Genomic DNA, 21,441 nt, shown 5'->3' on the forward strand with positions numbered 1-21,441 from the left:
TAAAATCATCACTTTTGTACCACACAAAGGGACGAACCAACAAGGCTGCCCACCGCAGGAAACAGATGGCCTGAGTGCCAGGCCCAAGGGCTGAAAGAAATGCCTTTTTTTTTTTTTTAGGATTTTGTTTATTTATTTGAGAGAGAGAACATGTGAGTGGGAAGGGGCAGAGAAAGAGGGAGAAAGAATCTAAGCGTGGAGCCCGACGTGGGGCTCAGTCCCACAGCCCCAAGATCAGGGCCTGAGCCAAAACCAGGAGTGGGACACCCAGTTGACTAAACCATCCACATGCCCTGAGAAGTCCTTACCTTATTAGCACAGTTGTGTCCCCACTGCGGCAGCTTACAGCACATTGGTGAGAAAGCCATGGTTTGGGCCTACTTAGGAGAACCGCTGGTTTCTTTGGCCGTTTATTCCCCTCCTCTAGTGTTAAGCACACAGACTTCCCCTTCCTCCCCACCAGCCTCCTCTCACCCCTTTGTTTCCCTCTCCCTCCAGTCCATGGTGCTGCTGCTCCACAGCCAGAGGCAGTATATCTTTGAGTTCGACAAGAACGACCGCCTCTCCTCTGTGACGATGCCCAACGTGGCCCGGCAAACCCTGGAGACTATCCGGTCCGTGGGCTACTACAGGAACATCTACCAGCCACCCGAGGGCAATGCCTCCGTCATCCAGGACTTCACCGAGGATGGCCACCTCCTCCACACCTTCTACCTGGGCACTGGCCGCAGGGTCATCTACAAGTATGGCAAACTGTCGAAGCTGGCTGAGATGCTGTATGACACCACCAAGGTGAGCTTCACCTACGACGAGACAGCAGGCATGCTGAAGACCATCAACCTACAGAACGAGGGCTTCACCTGCACCATCCGCTACCGCCAAATCGGGCCCCTGATTGACCGCCAGATCTTCCGCTTCACCGAGGAAGGCATGGTCAATGCCCGTTTTGACTATAACTATGACAACAGCTTCCGGGTGACCAGCATGCAGGCTGTGATCAATGAGACCCCACTGCCTATCGATCTCTATCGTTATGATGACGTGTCAGGCAGGACAGAGCAATTTGGGAAGTTTGGTGTCATCTACTATGACATTAACCAGATCATTACGACGGCGGTCATGACCCACACCAAACACTTTGACGCCTATGGCCGGATGAAGGAAGTGCAGTATGAGATTTTCCGTTCTCTCATGTACTGGATGACTGTCCAGTATGACAACATGGGCCGAGTGGTAAAGAAGGAGTTGAAGGTGGGACCGTATGCCAATACCACCCGCTACTCCTATGAGTATGACGCTGACGGCCAGCTGCAGACGGTCTCCATCAATGACAAGCCACTCTGGCGATACAGCTATGACCTCAACGGAAACCTGCACTTACTGAGCCCTGGGAACAGTGCGCGGCTTACCCCACTAAGGTATGACCTCCGGGACCGCATCACTAGGCTGGGCGACGTGCAGTACAAGATGGACGAGGATGGCTTCCTGCGGCAGCGGGGCGGGGATGTCTTCGAGTACAACTCGGCTGGCCTGCTCATCAAGGCTTACAACCGGGCCGGAGGCTGGAGCGTCAGGTACCGCTATGATGGCCTGGGGCGGCGAGTGTCCAGCAAGAGCAGCCACAGCCACCATCTGCAGTTCTTCTATGCAGACCTGACCAACCCCACCAAGGTCACCCACCTCTACAACCACTCCAGCTCCGAGATCACATCCCTCTACTACGACCTGCAAGGGCACCTCTTTGCCATGGAGCTGAGCAGCGGTGATGAGTTCTACATAGCTTGCGACAACATCGGGACCCCTCTCGCTGTCTTCAGCGGAACAGGCCTCATGATCAAGCAGATTCTGTACACGGCCTATGGGGAGATCTACATGGACACCAACCCCAACTTCCAGATCATCATCGGCTACCACGGGGGCCTCTATGATCCACTCACCAAGCTCATCCACATGGGCCGGCGGGATTATGACGTGCTGGCTGGCCGCTGGACCAGCCCAGACCACGAGCTGTGGAAGCACCTAAGTAGCGGCAACATCATGCCTTTTAATCTCTACATGTTCAAAAACAACAACCCCATCAGCAACTCTCAGGACATCAAGTGCTTCATGACAGGTGAGGATCGGGGCTCATTCAGAGGACAGGACCCACTGCTGCTCCAGTCATCTCACAAGATAGTCTTCCTTGCCAAAGAGGGACAGGGTAACAGCAAACATGAGCTTTCTCTTACAGCAGCGTTTTCCAAAGTATTTTTTAAGAAACATTGGTTTAGAGAAATATCTTGGAAAAACTGGTACTGACATCAAGTTAATGTAACAGGGCGACCACCATTCTCCAATTTTAATAACACACTGCAGCTTAGGAAAGGCTCTGAGAAGTCCTGTAGTAAAGAGAACTGTTTGATACATTTACCCACGATTTCTCAAACATTTGATCATGAAACCCCTTTACCCACTGTTTCTCAAACGTTTGAGCATGAAAGCCCTTTTTTCACCATGAGACCCTAATACTTCCCCGGATACACCCTGAGCATACAATTTGGGAGTTTCTGACCCAGATCAGACTGCCTATGAGTCTCCGATAAGGTGAAGGAAGGTATAGCTAAAGGGAAAAAAATTTGATTTTCTTATTTGGGGCAATGTAATGAACAGTCACAAAACTTATTTAACTTCCCTGAATTCCAGTTTCCTGAGCTGTAAATTAAACTTAGAACACCTACACTGACCTTGGTAAATTAAATATGCACATTAAATATGCACATGTAAATCCTTGAGCAGCCACTAAAGAATAAAACAGAGGCATAGCTAATTAGTCAATGGTGGAAATAAAGTGAAGACTAAAAAATATTCAGTCCGAAGAGGGGAAATAGAGGGGCTAAAAAGAGAAAGATGGTCACGAGGGCGAAATGAGATACATTTAATAACCTGCCTAGCACAGTACATGGCTTGTGTCGATTCCCTTTCTTCTTCTTGGATTTAAAAAGTGGGCTTTGTTTCCACTACTGGGAAACTACCTGAAATATAAGTGTCCCCACTGATCACACGTGCCAGAAATGTCTCCAGCAGCCACAGTCCAACCAGCAAGCCACCACTCACAGGCCAGCCACGGAAGACCTCGGGTCAGAGCAGTTATCGGCATTCAGGTCTGGATAAAGCCAGCACTTTTTATGAAAGAGATTTTGTTGTTGGCACAGAATGGGCGCCTCCCAACTTGCAGACCTGGCACCTTCCGTCTCTTTTTCCTGTGATGCCAGCTATGCCTGCTTCCTATTTCGAGGCAGTTTCATTTTCACTCAACACATGCCTCCTTTTGGCGGCCACTCTTTCAGGCACTGGGGATAGAAAGATGGCCGCCGTCCTCCAGGAGTGCGCACAGCACGGGGGAGGCAGACTGTGGCCGTCCAGCATGAGGGGCCCAGGATGAAGGTTTGCCCTGATGGCTGTGGAAACACAGGAGGCATGGCTCCCCCTAGCCAGGGGGCAGCTGATGCATGGGGCCCGGTTCAGAGTGGACATTCATCAGCTAATGGGGAGAAAGGCAGCCCAGGGAGAGGACCTCACTTATGGAAGTCTAGAGAGGACAACACACATGACAGCTCACATAAGTGTCCCTTAGGGATGCGGCTTCCTGGCCCCCTGAATTTGGCGGCCCAGTCTGGACCCCGTTTCTGCTGACACTGATTGGAGGAGTCTCTTTCAGCAAGAACCCCAGGTGGTATTGTTGTGAGCAGGAGTCCCACGAGTGAGGCAGAAGAGGGAACACAGTGGTGGGCACGTGCAGTGGTAAAAACACACTCGGGGCCTGTGGGAAAGAGGAATATCCCAACACAGCCTCACTGTGCTCAGCTTGCTAGCAGCCTCAAAAAACTCTACAGATTTAGAGCCTGTTTGCACTAATATGTGTCTACATCCAGCATGCCCCCTGCCTCATCCTCCAGTGAGCGTCTTGTGAGGGATCTTGGCAGGTTAGCTGGCGGGGAGGGGGAATGGTGCAGAAAAACATTTTGCTACTAAAAACCAACACACCATCAATTCTCACTATGTCATGAGCTATGTGCAACCTCACTCACACCCAGAAATAACACCCATAAAAGCAGCATCTTTTTTCCAGAACTTTCTTCAAAGGTCCTAAGATATACTGCAGTGGGTAGGCTCAGGTCATATGCTCCCTTGCCACACCCTTAGGTGGAGTCAGAGTCCCTACAGCTACACAGATACTCCAAAAGTAAAGAGTGGGAAGGCAGAATGGGATGCTAGGAAGGCAACCACATAAAACGTCTACCGCAGATACATCACACACACCACAGCCCTAACCCTCCTGTGAAGCCTGTGAGATGGGGATCACTGTCCCCCTTCTCAGAGGAGGAAAGTGAAGGTCAGAGCAGTACAGTAACTGGCCTGCTGAGAAGTGGCAACGCTGGAGTGGAACTCTGCTCCGACTCCAAAATCCTCATTCTGGGAAAGGAATTCACTTTGTAATGTGCTCACGTAAAGAGATTGTTATTCATCGCTGCCCAGGTGGCCACACGGAAGTAAGTCTGGGGCCAATGGGTAAAGAGGAGCTTTTTTAACTTGAGGGAAATGTCTAGCTCTGGTGTCATAAAAAGGAAGAGTAAAATTCCCAACTCTTCAGAAAAGTGCTGTAGAAAAACCAATGAATAAATCAATTTTCAGCATTTTTCCTAAAGGCATCATGAGAAATGTTCCTACCTCCCATCACTTATAATTAAGGCCCAGCCCCCTTTTCAGGCCTCTGGTTTCCTGGGAATTTGTAGTATCACTGATAGAAGTTTTCCTTTCCAACTACAAATTCAGATGCAAGTTCTCAGCCTCAGGCAAAAATGGCTTCGTAGGGGATTTTATCCCCCCTGCTCTGTTTGTTTTAATTTCCTAAAAAACCATCTGCCATGATTCACAGAATCGGAGATTCTCAAAAACTCAGTGAGGAAAGGGACTTTGGAGGAAAGCTAGTGCAAGAGTCTCATGTCATAAATAAGGAAATGGGGGTCCAGGAATGCAGAGGCCTGGATTCGAAGGGACACAGAAAACCTTCTATGAGCCAGGAACAGAGCTGGACACTTCAGAATATAGTATAGGAAACCCAGTTCTTCCTGTAACAGACTTAGACCAGTTCCCCCGTATGATGGCTGCCCAGAGTGGTAACACTATAAGCGTTCTTCTCCAGGGCTTAGTGAAAACCGTTTCTATCAACAGTTTGTAGATCTGGAAGTAAAACCTCAGAGAGGAGGCAACTGTCCCAGTTTACACAGTCTGCAAGCTGGGGAGCCTGAATTTGGACGTGGGTTATGTCTTGCCTCACCATGCTCTTTCCCTTTCTTGATCTTTCTAGAAGTAGAACATGGGTTTCTAAGCTGCCCTTCCTACCTTCCCTCCATGCCAGTACCTCTAGGTTTCATACCCCACAGAGGGGCTCTGGGACATCCAAAAAACACAACATCCAAAAACACAAACAAACAAGACACAAAGGCAAACATGAGGTTCTTGACTAGGAAGAAAGACAGCATTCCTCTAGCCAGTTTTTCTTTCTGGTTCTCTCTCTGCCTTGCTGAGCTGCTCTCCAGCTACCTGCACCCTCCCTGCACTCACCTCCCCTCTCCAGGCCTTGCCTTGCAGGATGGTCTTTGCCTGAAGCGCCCCCTTCATCTCTGAAGCCTGACAAAATGTACACCACTATCAATGTCTGCCTCAAAGGCCACCTTCTCCATGAAGACTTGTCAGCCTGTCCAACTGAAAGGCTTCTGCCCTCCTCTCATCTTTTTTTCTTGTGTCAAAGTTTTGCATGCCCACGTCACATCTTCCCTTCAGGGTCCTGAGCATGCAAGCTGAGGGTCACTGTAACACGCTCCTGGCACATTCAGCAGCAGCGGGCCAGGTAGCAGATGGCACAAAATCCATCCTCTTTCTCTTCCTTACGTGTTAGCTTCCCTGATTCTGTTTTTCAATGAGCCCAAAGGCTCATGGCAAATCCTCCCTGTCCTTCAACCTAATATTTTATAATTAATAACTCCCCAGGAATGTTATAACATCAACAAAACCAGTCTCTATGGGGTTAGATCCTCAGGCCCAGTATTAAAGATTGGATAATGAAGGCACAGGGAGGTTAAGTGACTTCTTCAGGTCACTTCCCAGAATAAATGAAAGGTGGGATGGTGGGGGAGGGACTCTTTGATCTTTGGTACAGATCATCTCGTCACTGGGGAGAGGAGGCAGGGCTTATGTCTTAAGTGAATTTTCTCTTTGAAAGCATTCATTTACATGTTCCCTTTGGATGTGGCTGTCCCCCACAAGTGTATCCTCCCAAAGGCCGGAGAGGACGCGGAAGGGACTTCCTCTATACACAGCTGCCCCCGGGCGTGAGGCCAAGGCCCCAGGAGACAGAGTGACAGAATGGGGGATCTGGAAACACGGGCTCTACTGGACACGTACCCAGGAGGGGCACACCGGGTCCCGAGCGGACACATGGCTTTTATAACCACAGAACGGTTTTCCAAAGTGCTTGTAGTAGTTGATTGTCCCACCCTCAGCACTCCACCCCTCACCCCTGCTGCAGCCTAGCTCGAGGCTAATTTGTTGGGATATGTCACCTCTGAGGGCCACTTACTCCATGAGGACATGTCTGCTTCTCTCTCCGCCAGATGTGAACAGCTGGCTCCTCACCTTTGGGTTCCAGCTACACAACGTGATCCCTGGCTACCCCAAGCCAGATACAGACGCCATGGAACCATCCTACGAGCTCATCCACACACAGATGAAAACTCAGGAGTGGGACAACAGCAAGGTAATTGGCTGCCTACCCTTGGGCCCTTCAGACATGACAGGAGTGTGTCCTGCAAAGCTCTCCAGGAAAGCGTGATGGAAACCAATGTGGGGCCTCCACAGAGCCCACCAGAAACTGTTCAGCAAATCTGTAGCAACCCTACTACTGGCAAGCCACCGTGGACCCAGCTGTAACAGCACACAGACCCTCACAAGCCCCATTAAGTTTTCTGTGTTATGCTCAGTGTGGAAATCTACAAAAACAATGAGCCTGTGTCACTGCCCAGAGCGAAAGTGTAAGGAGGGAAGGTGTGTTCTAAATATGAATGTGGTATTTTCCGAGCACCTTGATGCCCTTGAACTTGCCTGAGGTATTCTACACCAGTTAACGCACAACTGTCCCCTGGTATTCCCGTTCACATTGTACAGATTTAATGCCCGAGGCTTTCCAGTGCCACACAGCAAGGGAAGGGGTGGGGCTGGGATTCCAACCCGGAGCTGTCTGTAGGCATTCAAACAAATGTTACTTTCTCTTGTGCTCCTTTTATGACCCAGTTGGAAAGACTCGTGGAATTCTATAGCTGTAAAGGTAGAAGCATCCTTTTGCTGGTTTCTTCCTCCCTTCCCTCCATGTCCCTCTCTGAATAATGTATGTACTAGGAGCTGGCTCTTCCAGGCCCCAGGCTGCCCCCAGTGAATGCAGGAGTGAATCAGGCAGAGAGCAGGCCTTCCACCGGTCCCTGTTGAAGGGGAAAGCGAGGTCGTTAGATGGCATACCACTGGCAGCCAGAAACTTAATGTTTTCAACCTGATTCCATTCGTCCTCAGCTGCCTCCTTCCCCTAGACTCTGGAGAATGTGGCTTCGCGCCTCTTGGCTCTGGTGGCACCCTAAATTCTCCTTTTTCAAAGCACTCACCGCACTTTACTTGAGTTCCTGTTTTCTTCCTGTGTCTCCGCCAGACTGTGAGCCCCAAGAAGGCAAATATTGGGTCTTATCTGGTACCCAGTATACTGTCCGGCCCCAAAACTTCTGTTGAACAAACAAATGTTTGAAAGAGTTAACAACTGGGGCGCCTGGGTGGCTCAGTGGGTTGGGCCGCTGCCTTCGGCTCGGGTCATGATCCCAGGTCCTGGGTTCGAGCCCCGCATCGGGCTTTCTGCTCAGCAGGGAGCCTGCTTCCTCCTCTCTCTCTGCCTGCCTCTCTGCCTACTTGTGATTTCTCTCTGTCAAATAAATAAATAAATAAATCTTTAAAAAAAAAAAAAAAAGAAAGAAAGAGTTAACAACTCTGTGAGCATTTTTCCCCATTTTATAGATGAGACCAGAGGTCAGAGAGACTTGCTCAAGGTCACTCAGCAGGAAAGGTGATGAGGACTCCTAGTGTGTCTGACCACAGAGCCCACCCCCCTTTGTGCTGTTCTCCGCTGCCATAGCTGCTCCAGTCCCCAGGATCCCCCCAAGGCCAGCCTGGCTGTGCCCGGGGCTGATTCCCGCAGCTCAGCTCCTCCCCACTCCGCCCCCACCACCCCAGCTTCCCTTCTCCCCTGCGCAGAGCCCCAGTCTCTGACGGCCTGTTTGCCAACCTCGCCTGTCAATGAATTATTGATTTCTGCCCTTGGCAAGCATCGGAGATCTTTGTTGTTGAGCACTCCAGCTTCCGTGAAACTCTAGGAAATAATTGTTCACAGACAGGGTTCTATTAATTATAAAGAGGACTTAATTTCAGTGAGAAGCCGATGGGCCTGTTTCTAAAGCCATTTCCCTGAGTTGCCGATAAGGCCCCTGGAGCCCGCCCAAACCTGGCTTTGCCAGGCTCCCTGAGCCATGGGAGGGAATGGTAGGTGGTATGACATGGAAATAGGGCCTAATCTGTCCCCCAAAGCAGCCAAGAGCAGGGACATCTGAGGAGCCCCCAAGAACACTGTGGGGGCAGAGGCTGAGAACTGAGAACAATAAAGCAGGGCAAGAGGGTTTACCTAAATCACCACTTTTCATCTTTCTAACCTTCTTGCCATTGCTCCATCTCACCCACATCAGCCCCTTATCCTCCAGGTTCCAACTCAAGCATGAGTCTGTCCTTGAACCTCATTCCTCTGCCTTCAGGCTGAGATGTTCTGAGCCGTCTTTGCTGCTCCCTGATCTAGAGCCCTTGAAACTAAACCTCTAGAATCAGACCTGAGTTCAAATGTTGGCTTAAATACTTACTGTGGGCCCATTACGACTTCTTAGAGACTTAGTTTTCTTAGATGTAAAATCAGTAACATGACAGCACCTACTACATAAAGTGATTGTAGAGATCAAATGAGATACTGAATGTGACTTCTTTAGCTCAAAGACCAAGATGTGTTAGCTATAGGCATGACTACTACTTCTCTTAGGCCACCAGTTACCACATTCGATTATGGTTTTTTGTGTCCCATCTGTCTTTCCCGGTAAATGATGGGTTCCTCAAGGGCAGGGATGTTGTCTGATTCATTGTCGTCTCTCCAGTGCCCAGAAAAGGACCTGGCACTGAGATGTTCCCTGAACAGTTTCTTAATGGAAGGATGGGTGCATGGATGGATGAAGGGTGGTAGGATATTCTAGTGGTCAGCAGTAGAGCTGGACGCTACTCGTTAATAAATACATATAGATTTGACTTAGTAACGTAAGCTGACTCTTCAGGCTGTTAGAGGTTTTCCCCCTTTGTCTCATTCTCTCTCCCTATCTGTTCCTCCATCAGTCTATCCTCGGGGTACAGTGTGAAGTCCAGAAGCAGCTCAAGGCCTTCGTCACCCTAGAACGCTTTGACCAGCTCTACGGCTCCACAATCACCAGCTGCCAACAGGCCCCAGAGACAAAGAAGTTTGCATCCAGTGGCTCGGTCTTTGGCAAAGGGGTCAAGTTTGCCTTGAAGGATGGCCGAGTGACCACAGACATCATCAGTGTGGCCAACGAGGACGGGAGGAGGGTTGCTGCCATCTTGAACAATGCCCACTACCTGGAGAACCTGCACTTCACCATTGACGGGGTGGACACCCACTACTTCGTGAAACCAGGGCCTTCGGAAGGTGACCTGGCCATCCTGGGCCTCAGTGGGGGGCGGCGAACCCTGGAGAATGGGGTCAATGTCACCGTGTCCCAGATCAACACGATGCTCAATGGCAGGACTAGACGCTACACAGACATCCAGCTCCAGTACGGGGCACTGTGCTTGAACACTCGCTACGGGACAACGCTGGATGAGGAGAAGGCACGGGTGCTGGAGCTGGCCCGGCAGAGAGCCGTGCGCCAGGCATGGGCCCGCGAACAGCAGCGACTTCGGGAAGGGGAGGAAGGCCTGCGGGCCTGGACAGAGGGGGAGAAGCAGCAGGCGCTGAACACAGGGCGGGTCCAAGGCTACGACGGCTTCTTTGTGATCTCTGTGGAACAGTACCCAGAACTGTCAGACAGCGCCAACAACATCCACTTCATGAGACAGAGCGAGATGGGCCGGAGGTGACAGAGAGGACCACGGCCTGCCCTTCTTGCCAAAGACAGCTACTCTTCCGTGGCCACACACCTGACTGTGTTGTACTTATAAAAAGAAAGAAAGAAAGAGAGAAAGAGAGAAAGAAAGAAAGAAAGATCCTTTTTTTAACAAGTGCAGAAAACAAACAAAAAAGATACTGGTTGCATTGTAACTCATGCAACATCCTTTTTTTTAAGAAAAGAATAACACAAATTTGGCCTTCACACATTTTTTGCAAAGAACAGAAGGTATTTTTTTTTTTTTCTGTAGTGTGATCACAATGAAAACTTTATTGTCTTTTGTTCCCTTTCTCCTTGAGGATTTTTGCCTGTTGTTGGGGTACATTTCTCCTCTCTGAGACACACTTCCTGAGGTGTGTCCTTGTCTGTCCCTAAGTACCCGGTGTGATGAGAGACACACGTGTCTGTGCTAATTTGTCTCATGTGCAACCCTTGACTGTGGGGGTCGGGCAGGAGTGAGGGGTGCAGAGAGTCCCGGGCTAGTACCAAACTTCCGAGGGGGCCTGGAAGGAGGGTCTGCGGGACCTGAGGATTTGGGGCTCAGCTCCCACAGACAAGTGGTGGCTTTTTACTCACCATGTTCTGTGCCTCTGGAGGATCACAGATGTCTTTATCTTGCTCTGGGGAATTTTGTGATATCATTTAGCACCTTTTTCAAGCTGCCCCCAACTCCTGCCCAAGCTTTATATTTTGATGCTAAATGGAACCCCAAACCCTTTTTGCAAATCCCATGTAGTTGTTGGTGCCAGCCCCATGCTGGGATAGAGAAAGCATCCCCCAGGTCCCTTCCCCCAGTCTGGTGACATAACATCCTGGGCAAAGAGGCTCATCTTCCCCAGGAGGGAGAGGCACCCAGGATGTCTGTGGTTGGTCAGTCTTCCCATGATGTTCCTTATTCTTCACCTCTTCCTCTCTCCCAAAGTCAGATGTGAGAACCAGCACTGCCCGGCAAGCCCTCCACATGGGCCCAAGGTCCAGGGAGGGGCAGGCCACCTGCAGCAGAAAGACAGCAGTGGTGGCAAAGGTACCAGCCTGCCTTCCTGGGTGAAACTTTCTCCCCATGACTTTGGGTATCTTCCCTCCACTGCTCAGCTCCACCACTGAGAAGCAGGAGTGTGGAGAGAGGTGCTTGGTGGCCTTTGATTCTGGAAAGAGACTTAAGAAAAAGTCAGCCAAAGAGAGGAAGAAGGCATAAGCCAAGCATCTTCTAACCAGCTCCTGAAGGCTTCTCTGCCTCCCATACATGGGCCAGTAACACAGCGGGGATGCAGCAGCTTAGGCCTTCAGGAAACTCCTTCTGTGAAGTTCTTCTAAAACCGCTTCCCCTCTAGAGGAGTCCGTCCGGGGTTTTAAAGAGAGCCTGAGGAGAAAGAAGGAAAGAGCTAATCTGGTGTGGCCTGGCAGTGTCATCCAGCGCCTGCTGCCCCCCACCCCCCATGTTGCCCCAGGATGGGCGCCAGTTCCTGAGGCCGATGCGCCCACAGATCAGGGAAGCCAGGCTATGGTTGTCCCTGTGAAGACCTAGGCCTGAGGTTATTGGAAAGGGGAGTGGGCATAGCCCACCCCGGGAGGGCCTGCCCAGGGAGAGGCAGCAGCCAACAGGCCAGGGAAACATTGAGGGGAGGCGAGAGTAACAGCAAGAGCTAGGAGCTCCTTCTCCTGGTTCATCTGCCTAATTACGATCATCATTACCACTCACAGGAGGTTCTGGGAGACCAGGAGGGGAAGCCAAATGCTTCCTTTTGAGCTGGGCTTCTTAGAAAATGGGACTTTTATGGATTACATTTACATTAAGTGTGGAAAATGAATTCTGAGTCTGAGCTATCCCCTGTGGAAACCTTGTTGGACTGATAAGCTCATGGCACCTTTATAGCCTTACAGAGTCTTCAGAACATTACACGAGCTAATGAAACCAAGAAGGTCTTTACTGCATGAGAATCGGAGCCACGTGTAGCCCGGTTTCTGCCTCAGAGGGAGGCGTCCACAGCTTCTTGGGAGAGGAGGTTTCGCCTTACATCATCCCACCGGGATGAGAGGATACGTTTCGCTAAGTGCTCTTCCTGTTTCCAAAAAAGTCACACTCCTGCGACCTTGCACCTTGGCCTGTTTGTCCACTGGGTCCAGAGCTCCGCTGGGTCAGATGCAGTGCTCCTAGGGCCCCCTGCGCGTGGTCCCTGGGAGCTGGTAGTGGGCTCCCATCTGGCACGATTGTTCTTGGATGGGATGGACAGCAGTTTGGCCTGAAGAACACATGTGTTTTTTTAATCCAAAATAGACTTATGCCTCTCAAAGCATACTCTTGATATAAGGAGTCCTTAGGGGAAGCTCTCTTGCCCTGTAGCCTAGCTTATCAGTTCTATCTTGGCTGTCTGACACTAGTCAAGACCTGGGGACATCTTCTTGGAGGTCGGAGACAACATGAGAGCCCAAGGATTGACTCATCTCCCTGCACCTTCCCAGCCCTCTGAGCCTCCACCATCACCCCCTCCTACCAAAGTAGCAATATGGACTTCAAAAGATCAAAAACACAGAATTCCTGTGTGTTCCTTTTGTTTCAATGAATAATGTTTTCCCTGTCCTGGGCTACACCCCACCGAGGAGGCCCAGTGTCCATGCGGGGAGAAGTTGAGGCATTCCCAAACTTTAGAGAAAAGATGTCAGGTGTGGAGTAGGCGGCTTTCTATGCCACCCGTCTGCATGGGCACTACTGCTCCTGGAGATGGTGCTTCCGGCCTTGGCCTGAGTCGGGTTCCATTCTGGCCAGCAAGTGACTCAGTGCCTCCCTTCTCAGTCTGTCCTTCTGCCGAGACCAGCAGTCCCAATCTCACAGCAAGAGTGAGTCTGAAGGCATAAGCCAGAGTTCCCCGTGCCCACTGAGTGGCCTCCAAGCATCAAATCCTATCCTTGATGACACCTGCCCTTTTGGCACCAAGCAGCCCTGACATGTCTATTTCTTGGAGCAACCAGCCTTCCCTCACTGGCCCAAGCTCATGATCCTGCAGGATATCTGCTTCTGTGCCCTAGAAAAGGGTTAATTTTGGAAGAGTTCCTGCCTTCTTCCCTGCCTTCCACAGCTCCCATCGGCCCCTAAACCTCAGCCCCTCTGCCATCATTTTAAACAGGACCTCGATGATCCCCCAACCTGGTTTTTTGTAGGATGAGATTTCCTTTTTCTAACCCATCCTCCAGACAGACAGCATTGAAGGGCAGAGCTCTTGACGGGGGGAGGAAGGGGAAGAAACTCTTGTGGTAAATGACTGCCTTGTTAGCCCCCTGATGCTTGTCTCTCAGAACTGTTGGCTGAGAATTGACCCAAGGAACAGCCCAGCGCCTGATGTCTACCTAGCGATGGAGATATGTGAAACAATCCCTGGGAAGGTGACCAGAAGTTGGGAATGGTTTAAATAATCAGGATGGGATAGAGGAATCAGAACCAGAAGGGAACGGCGAGGCAAGGAGGAGGATTAACCCTGGGCAGTGTTTTTATAGACATATAACAATGAAGCACATTCGCTTAAAAAATTATAAAGGACCTTTTCAGCTGTGACCTTTAAGTACCACCTTTATAGGTGGCAGTTTCCATTAGGCTCTCGAGGGGAAATCTTAGAATGCAGTTTCACATCTGCAGCCTTGTGGTTGTGCTTGCCACATGGTGAGGACTGGGAAGCTGAGCCTGGTGCCCAGAAGGAAGGTGCTTGCCAGGACTCTGCAGGATCCCGGGCTTTGGGGTTTGATCTCCTGGTGCTCCAAGTCAGATCTCTTCTCCATTCCTCATAGCAGCCACTAAGCCCAGGCTCTAGCTTCTGGTCCTGAGCTGGGGCCTGCCTCCGGAGAGGTCCCAGAAAGAACCCAGTCTCTTCATTCTGTTGGGATCCTTGTTAGAACTCAAAGCCTTCCGTTTAAGGCTCATAATTCCCAGCTAGGTTTATACACTTGTCCATGTTTTATTGGAAGGGAGGGGATTAAAAGAAAGAACTCTGTTGTTCAAGGCCCTTTCATTTAACCTTCAAAAAAAAAAAAAAAAAAAACAGCAAACTCATTTCAAAGACTCATTGCTCAGGTGACAGAAACTTTATCCTTTCTGACCTTTACATTCTCCAAAACCAGCCCTGTGTACTTGACCGCCCCAGACACCGGCGAGCTCTTTGGTTTCATCACAAATGTGGAAGAGCAGAGTGCGGGGGGCGGTGGGGAGGCATGGGTGGGGCTCATGTTGGGTTTCTTACCCCCTCTAGAATGCCAAAGGCATGACACTGGGTGACTTCTTAGTCCCCAAGAACACGGGGTTGATTCTGAGGGCAAATCGCCAGCGGAGAACCAACCCTCAGGCAGGCTCAGTGTCCCGGCAGAAGCTGAGTCACAGACGTGTGGTGGTGCCCGGCAATCCCTGACTTACCCGACACCAGAGTCCCACTTTTCTAAACCTGCCTGTTCTCGAACACTTCTGAACCCGCAGCTTTGGCAAAAGGACTCTCCCAAGCTGCCTTTGGACGACCAACACTGGAGACTCTGGCCTTACCATGTGGAAATAGTTTTCCTGAAGTCTGGAACTAATTTTGAGAAGTTTTTTTCTCAATACTTTTGTGTTTCTAACACTGTATTCTTGACTGTGTAAATACCAACAAGGCTGTAAATAAATGCAGATGTAGATACCTTCTAGAAAAAAAAAAAAAGGCATAAAAACAAAACCAGAAGTGATCCCGTGTAGCCTTCGTTGACAAATAAAAGAATATTTTGTGTTTAAGGTGTTGGGTGGCCTTTGTTTGGAGAGTAAGGACTGCCCGAGCCAATGCTCTGAGTTACACTTCTGGATTGCTGCTGTTCTCAGGATGACCCACAAGACTCGGGTCCGTGGCCCCAGAGGTCCTCATAAGCCATCTAGGTGACATCTGGAGAGGCATTGCCAGAGGCCACAAAGACCCTGGGGCTTAGCCTCACGAAAGTCCAGGCACCCCTGACATCAGCTGTGTCCACCACTCCTCCAGGCCATGCCCTTCCCCAGTTGATGTCCTCACTGGTCAGGGACGGGCTCCAAGGGGCAGGATAGCCCGACACCACCCTGAAAATAGAGCCACTGGGCACAGAGTTGTCCCCCAGGCCACTGGTTGTACGTTTGAAAATAAATGAATGCATAGTCATCATGGAAATTATTATAACCACATAATACAACTTGGAAAAAAGGACAAAACTTTGAGCATTTTCTTTTTTTTCCTTTGTGTGTTCTTAATGTAGCTTTAAAAATAACTAAGGTAGTTATAATCACAGCATACAGGTAATTTCTCACCTTGCTTTTCTCACTTAACCTCACATTTAACCTCTCAGCTCTAGAAGTCAGGGACGACAGCTGGTCACTTCAGAAAGTACATTTGCTAAGCCCAGCTCCCAGTGTGAATGGCAAACCTCATGAAAATTCAAGTCATTGGGCAGAGGCATAAGAGCAAAAGTCCTCCCTGCCCTCCTGTTAGCCTCAGCCCTGGCCCTCTGGGAAGCTTCAGGCCCCTACCTTCCCCCCAAGGCAACCTGTGGCTCCCCAAGACTGCTGCCCAGACCATCATCCTGCTGTGGAACCAGTAGGCATCTGCTGTGGTAGGAAAAAACCCTACTCTGCTTTTGGGGTCAGGCCAAATTGGGTGCAGAACCTGGCTCCAGCACTAAGAGACCTCAGCAAGTCTTCTAACCCCTCTAAGCCTTGGTCTTCCTCTCTAGTGACAGTATGATGATGCATACAACTTAGAGGACAGGGTACTCCGTGCCCCATGATACTCCAAGCACAACAGGCTTTCTCCCAGGTAAGTGTTCCACCCCATACCCCATCCCCAGCCCACCACGCCCACCTTCCTTCCAAAGTCCGGCACTCTTCTCCGAGAATTTCTGAATCAGTGGGTCTGAGATGGGGCCCATTAATTTGTATTTCTAACATGTTCCCAAGAGACACTGATACCCCTTCCTGCTTGGAGAATCACTGCTGACTACACTATACTGTGGACCCAGTAAGCTACTTAGCATGGCAGTTCAGATGCGCTGAGTGTATGAAACCTCCGATGGTGGCCAGACTGTAGAGCAGGGGTAAACACACACAGACACCACCCCACCCCACCCCACCCCCGTCTCCCTCTGTCAGCTGCACCAGACATCACCCCCCCCCCCCCCCCGCCAAATGTACCACGGACTTTCACACCTGAGGGCCTTCAAGCCCAGCTGAACTGTGCTCCTGACGGCCTCTTGCTATGCGCTCCCCACTTGGAAGGCACTCACTGAGCACCTGCCATGGGCCAGGCACTTCTCAAGACTCTATCAGCCCTGCGTGTGGGCCCCTCGAGCCGCATGGAGGCTTTGGCTATCTAATGCTCTGTGTGTCTCCAATGCCCAAAGCAGGTGCTCAGCGAGGGGTCACCCTCCATTCAGCTTTCTCTTTGCCTTAGGGGCTCCCTCTCTCTGCTGTATTTGAGAAAGAGTAGGGGCCTCCTTCTGAAAGGAGGCTCGCCTCCAAACTGAGTGCTGCTCCTCCCTCCACTGCCCCTGCCCCACCCGCAGATTTGCTGCAGCTGCCTCCACTGTAGAGAGCAGAGCGGGTCCTCTCGCCAGCGCCCCGCCCCCGCTCTCTGTATCCCGCTGGCAAGGTGCTGACAGAGATTGGCCCTTTTCAGGATCCGCCAGAGACCATGGAGAAAGCCACAACCTATGCGGAGAAAGACTTTAAAAGTGAGTAGTACTAGGGGTGCCCGGGTGGCTCAATTGGTTAAGCATCTGATTCTTGATTTTGTCTCAGGTCATGATCTCAGGGTCATGATCTCAGAGTCCTGATCTCAGAGACCTGAGATTGAACCCCAAGGCCTGGCTCTGCTGAAGACTCTCTCTTTCCCTCTCCTTCAGCCCCTCCCCCTCTCTCAAAAGAAGAGTGAATACTAATATGCCTTGTCCCAAATCCAGGGGAGAAGCATCTAAGAATCAAACCTCTTACAAAGTCTTTACATTTGGGGTCATCCCACCCTGACCTAGTTCCCAGTCCTCATGCTGGCATCCCTGCGGGTGTCTCTCCCTCCATATCCACACTAGAGATCTCTCTCCACGCCTTGGGAAGCTCCATCCCTACTGGAGAGCCCCCACCCCCACCCCCACCCCCACAACACCCATCCTTTATTTCTCAAGTCTGGAATAATCCCAGAGTGGGCTCCAACCACCTTCCCCAGGCCAGTCCCCTTTCAGCATACCAGGGGCAGTAAGAGTTGCACATACCTTATTTATCCTTTAAGATTTATCCAAAGCATATTTGTGGAGACACACCTTGCAAAGATAGGTATCAGTTCTTAGAGCTGTAGAATTGTAAACACTTTGGGAAGAATAGAAGCACTTTCCTACCTGCACGTGCACTCCTGCCCAGTGGATGTCGGTACGTGACATTGTATGCAGAGCAGACAGGCCTTCACTTTGTCATCCCCCACCTCACCTTCAAAACATGCCCACTCCACTCCGCCAGGACTAAATGCTTAGGGTAAAAATCTCTCCCCCGGTCTGTGAGATGGGAACAGAGGGCATGGAGTCCTTCTTCCAGATATGGATATTCTATCACTGGGTGGGTGGATGGATGGCTGGAAAGATAATGGATGACTAAATGAATGAATGCTAGAGCCAGGGCTTTGAGGAGGCCGAGAAGAGCAATTGCAATTTATCAGCAAATGTTCGATGAGCACTCCATGTCTGTTAGACATGACCCCGAGGAGCCTTAAAGGGACCTTCGATGTAAAGCAGGATCTTTTGCTTACAAACATTACCACCCAATCAGGAGGTCTAGAAGGGTCTGGAAAAGAGCATATGCTCTCTGTCACTGTTCCAGAAGCCTCAGCCTCCAGACTTGCTAGAACTCAGAAGTCTGGTGAAGGAAAAGAAAACTTCCAGGTTTTGCCCTGGGGGAGGTGGCCAGAGGCCCAAAAGCTTGCGTTTCATCTAAGAGATAGGGAGTTACCAGGTTTATAGCAGAAGCATGGCAAGGCAGCCAGGGGGTCCTGGCGCTACTGTGTGTAGGGCCCCTGGGAGCAGAATCCTATCAATATCCAAGGGTCATGTCCAGACCCTGAGGGCAGGGCTCTGGGTCTAGGCAGGAGCCCTAGCTAGGATCCACACTTCACTAACACACGTTTGGTTTTAGGAGGAACAAAGCTCTGGGGCCTTAAGCTCACCCTCTGACCACAGCCATGATTCTGCGACAGCCGGGCTGCCCACACCGCCCACCTCCGGCAGTGTCTAAGGCTCCTGATGGGCTCCTTGCCTGATTCAGCCTGTGATTTCCACTAGAAACTTAGAGACTCCAGCTATCTTGAGTGGGTGGAGGGGACCGAGCCAAGTGCTAAGAAAGTGGCTCCAGCAAAAACTCCTTTCGACAGTCCCAAAGAAGGGAGCTCAGGGTAGGCTGGGTGGGGAAAGGAGGGAATCAGAGTAAATTTCCTGAAAGAGATGCATTCGGTGAGAAAGGATTAGGAGGGAGTGGAAGACATTCCTGGTGGGGGAAAGGGGTGCTGTTCACGTGGGCTGAGGGGTCTCCAAGCCCCGCTTCTCTGAACCTCGTCCTCAGGAGTATAAAGCCAGAAGTTCCCAGGGGATCTGACCGTGCCTGTCTCAACTTTTTCCACACAGCAAAACACAGTGGTTGATGGGTACATGCAGGACCCACTCCCCTGGGTGTATCCAGATTTGGTAAAACAAAGGTGAGTTTATGTGCCAACCCCAGCAAGTTAAGAATTCTTTCCCCACTCAAAAACCTATCAGAATGCAAATGAGGGAGAGAGATCCTATTACAGGGATAATTTTGGATGCTCTCTATAGCAAAAGGCATTATTTTGCAAAGCTGTGCTTCGTTATTCATAATAACTTCCTTCTGACACATGGCATCGCTCTTTGTAGTAACCTGAAGACTAGGAACAACCATACCTCCTCTTCCTTCTTTTCCTTCTCAGATGGGGGAGTTCCCCATAAACAGATCCTGAACAAAGATTTGTCTGAAAGTAAGTTATTGGGAAGTGGTCCCAGGAAAAACAGGTAGACAAATGAAGATGGGGGCAAGGAAAGTCTATCAGGGTGTGAGACAAGCGAAGTCCCAGGACAGTTACTATGGCTCAGTCCAGTGGAGAACTTGGGGAAGCAAGCTAAGTCAGGCCTGGGAGCTGTCCCCAGGGGGTCAAGGGCAGGAATACTGACACCTCTGTCCCTGTCAGTCATGGGTCAAGGGCTGCCCCTGAGGATGTCATTTCCTGTCCCTTCTGGCTCTCCCATACTCATGGGCTCAGCAGATGGGGCTCCGGCTGCCTGAGGACAGCCTGCCTATGCAGAGTCACAGGTGTTGGCTTTTGGGAATGAAAGCACACAGCTTTCATTCATTTCAATCTGAGGAGGTTAGTGGAGTCTCAAAGCACCTGCTGTGGTCTCATTTCCTGCCTCATAGTGGGCACCTAGTAAATGCTGCTTGGCTGTTGGCTAGCAACAGATGCATCCAAGGGAACAGGACACAGTAATCACCTGCATTAAGCAAACAGAGGACAAGATCCCACCTGTTGTGCTTACCACTGTATCCTTGGCGCCCGGCACAGAACACATTCAGATGCGTTTATTGGGTAAATGAAGAATGAATCTCCACCCCCCCCCCCACGGTAATTCTTGATCTAAGTTTCTGTAGGGTCTCCATAGTTCTCTCATTCATAGCTTGCCTGACTAAGGGGCACTCAGGGAGAGCTCCCTGGGATCTCACAACATGGTGACCTCCCCAATGGACAAGGACCGACAGCTGTCAGGCCCAACATCTGCCCCTGTTCTCTCTAGCTCAGCAGTTTCTGAGGACATACAGTGAGTCTCAGTGGGTAGAGTTCCGTGACATGTGGTAGGTGTGGGCTCTGGACGCTGTACTATCTGCATGAAATCTCATTTGAATCTACAGCAATATTCCTGGTAGATGTTATTATCTTCCAGTTTGCATATGAGGCCTGGAGAGGTTTATGATTTGTGCTATTAAGCAATAGAGTCAGAATTTAAATCCAGATTTGCTTAACTCCAAATTCGAGGCTGTTTCTCTTATATCTTAAAGCTGGCAATGTCTGATGGGAAGGGTTTTGTACACGGAAAGGTCTGCCGATGGCCGTTCACCTTGCAAACAGCCAGGAGGTCACCGGATGACCATGCGACAGACACGAGGCATTCCCGAGACTTGGCTCCACTCCAGACTTGGGGCTACCTTCGTGGGTGTACAGCCTGTGTAGTCTCACAGGCTCCTGTAGTCAGAAGGGTTCTGCTCTTGGTTTACTCTCCTGCTGTGTCTTGAACTTCATCAGTTTTTGAATAAGGGGTGCTGTATTTTCTTGTGGTACTCGAGTGTGCAATTCATATAGTCAGTCCCCCCCCCCCCCATGCTGCTTACCTGGCATGGACAAACTTAGCTTGCTAGGACATTCTCAGGGCCCTGGAACTCCAAAGGATTTGTAGGCAAGAAAACATTTCGAAGGGGCAAGAGGGACTAATTAGAACCAGCCCCATGGCTTCCCACCACTATCCACCCCCAGCCAGGAAATCCCTCTCAATGCTAAACCTCTCAATCCACTGAAGTGGCAAAGACCTGGGAAAGAAGGAGGTTTGGGGACAGTGGGGCACAAAGAAGCTACTAGCCTGATCAGAGGAGGCTTCCAGTGGGGAGACAACACCCTGAGAAAGGAATGAAGAGGGGTATGGAGGGTGGAGGGCATGCTGAGGGAAAGGCACCAAAGTGTCCTGGGGGTAGCTAGGCAGATCTCCTGGGCCAGGCAGAGAAGGGACCTCAGCAATCAGGACTGGACTTGTGGGCAGGGGCTGGACAACCAGACAGCCTTGACTTTGCCTCCTTGTCCCCAGTTTTCTTGTGTATATTCTCCTGGGCCTGTCCCCCTACAACCCTGAATCTTGCCAGGGTGGCTGAAATTTATTGAGATGGTGGGGGCAGGGGTGGGGGTGGGGGTAATCTTCTCCAGATAGACGGTTATCAGCTCTTCCACTCTATTGTACGGGGCAGGTGGTGAGTTTACAGCTAATTAACGATTTCTTCGCATGGATGACACCACCTAGTGGTCACCTGTCACACACACTTTGCCGTTTCATCAGACTGATAGGCAGAAAAAATTGGAGAGATTATATAGGACCA

The 21,441-nt window shown here is 50.5% G+C and overlaps 1 protein-coding gene across 4 annotated transcripts in view; it reads left to right on the forward strand.

Annotated features, from left to right (window-relative positions):
* TENM4 (teneurin transmembrane protein 4) overlaps window positions 1-15,030 on the forward strand; it is a 2,938,802-nt gene extending 2,923,772 nt beyond the window's left edge. For all 4 annotated transcript variants that reach the window (XM_047690277.1, XM_047690278.1, XM_047690280.1 and 1 more), the window contains 3 exons: window positions 499-2,113; window positions 6,654-6,796; window positions 9,499-15,030. In XM_047690277.1, coding sequence (XP_047546233.1) covers window positions 499-2,113; window positions 6,654-6,796; window positions 9,499-10,257 — 2,517 coding nt within the window. In that variant the 3' untranslated portion in view covers window positions 10,258-15,030. The remainder of the gene's footprint in view (window positions 1-498; window positions 2,114-6,653; window positions 6,797-9,498) is intronic.
* The last annotated feature ends 6,411 nt before the right edge of the window (window positions 15,031-21,441 follow it).

This window comes from Lutra lutra, chromosome 10 (assembly GCF_902655055.1).
Source record: "Lutra lutra chromosome 10, mLutLut1.2, whole genome shotgun sequence".
In the NCBI taxonomy this organism is placed as follows: domain Eukaryota; kingdom Metazoa; phylum Chordata; class Mammalia; order Carnivora; family Mustelidae; genus Lutra; species Lutra lutra.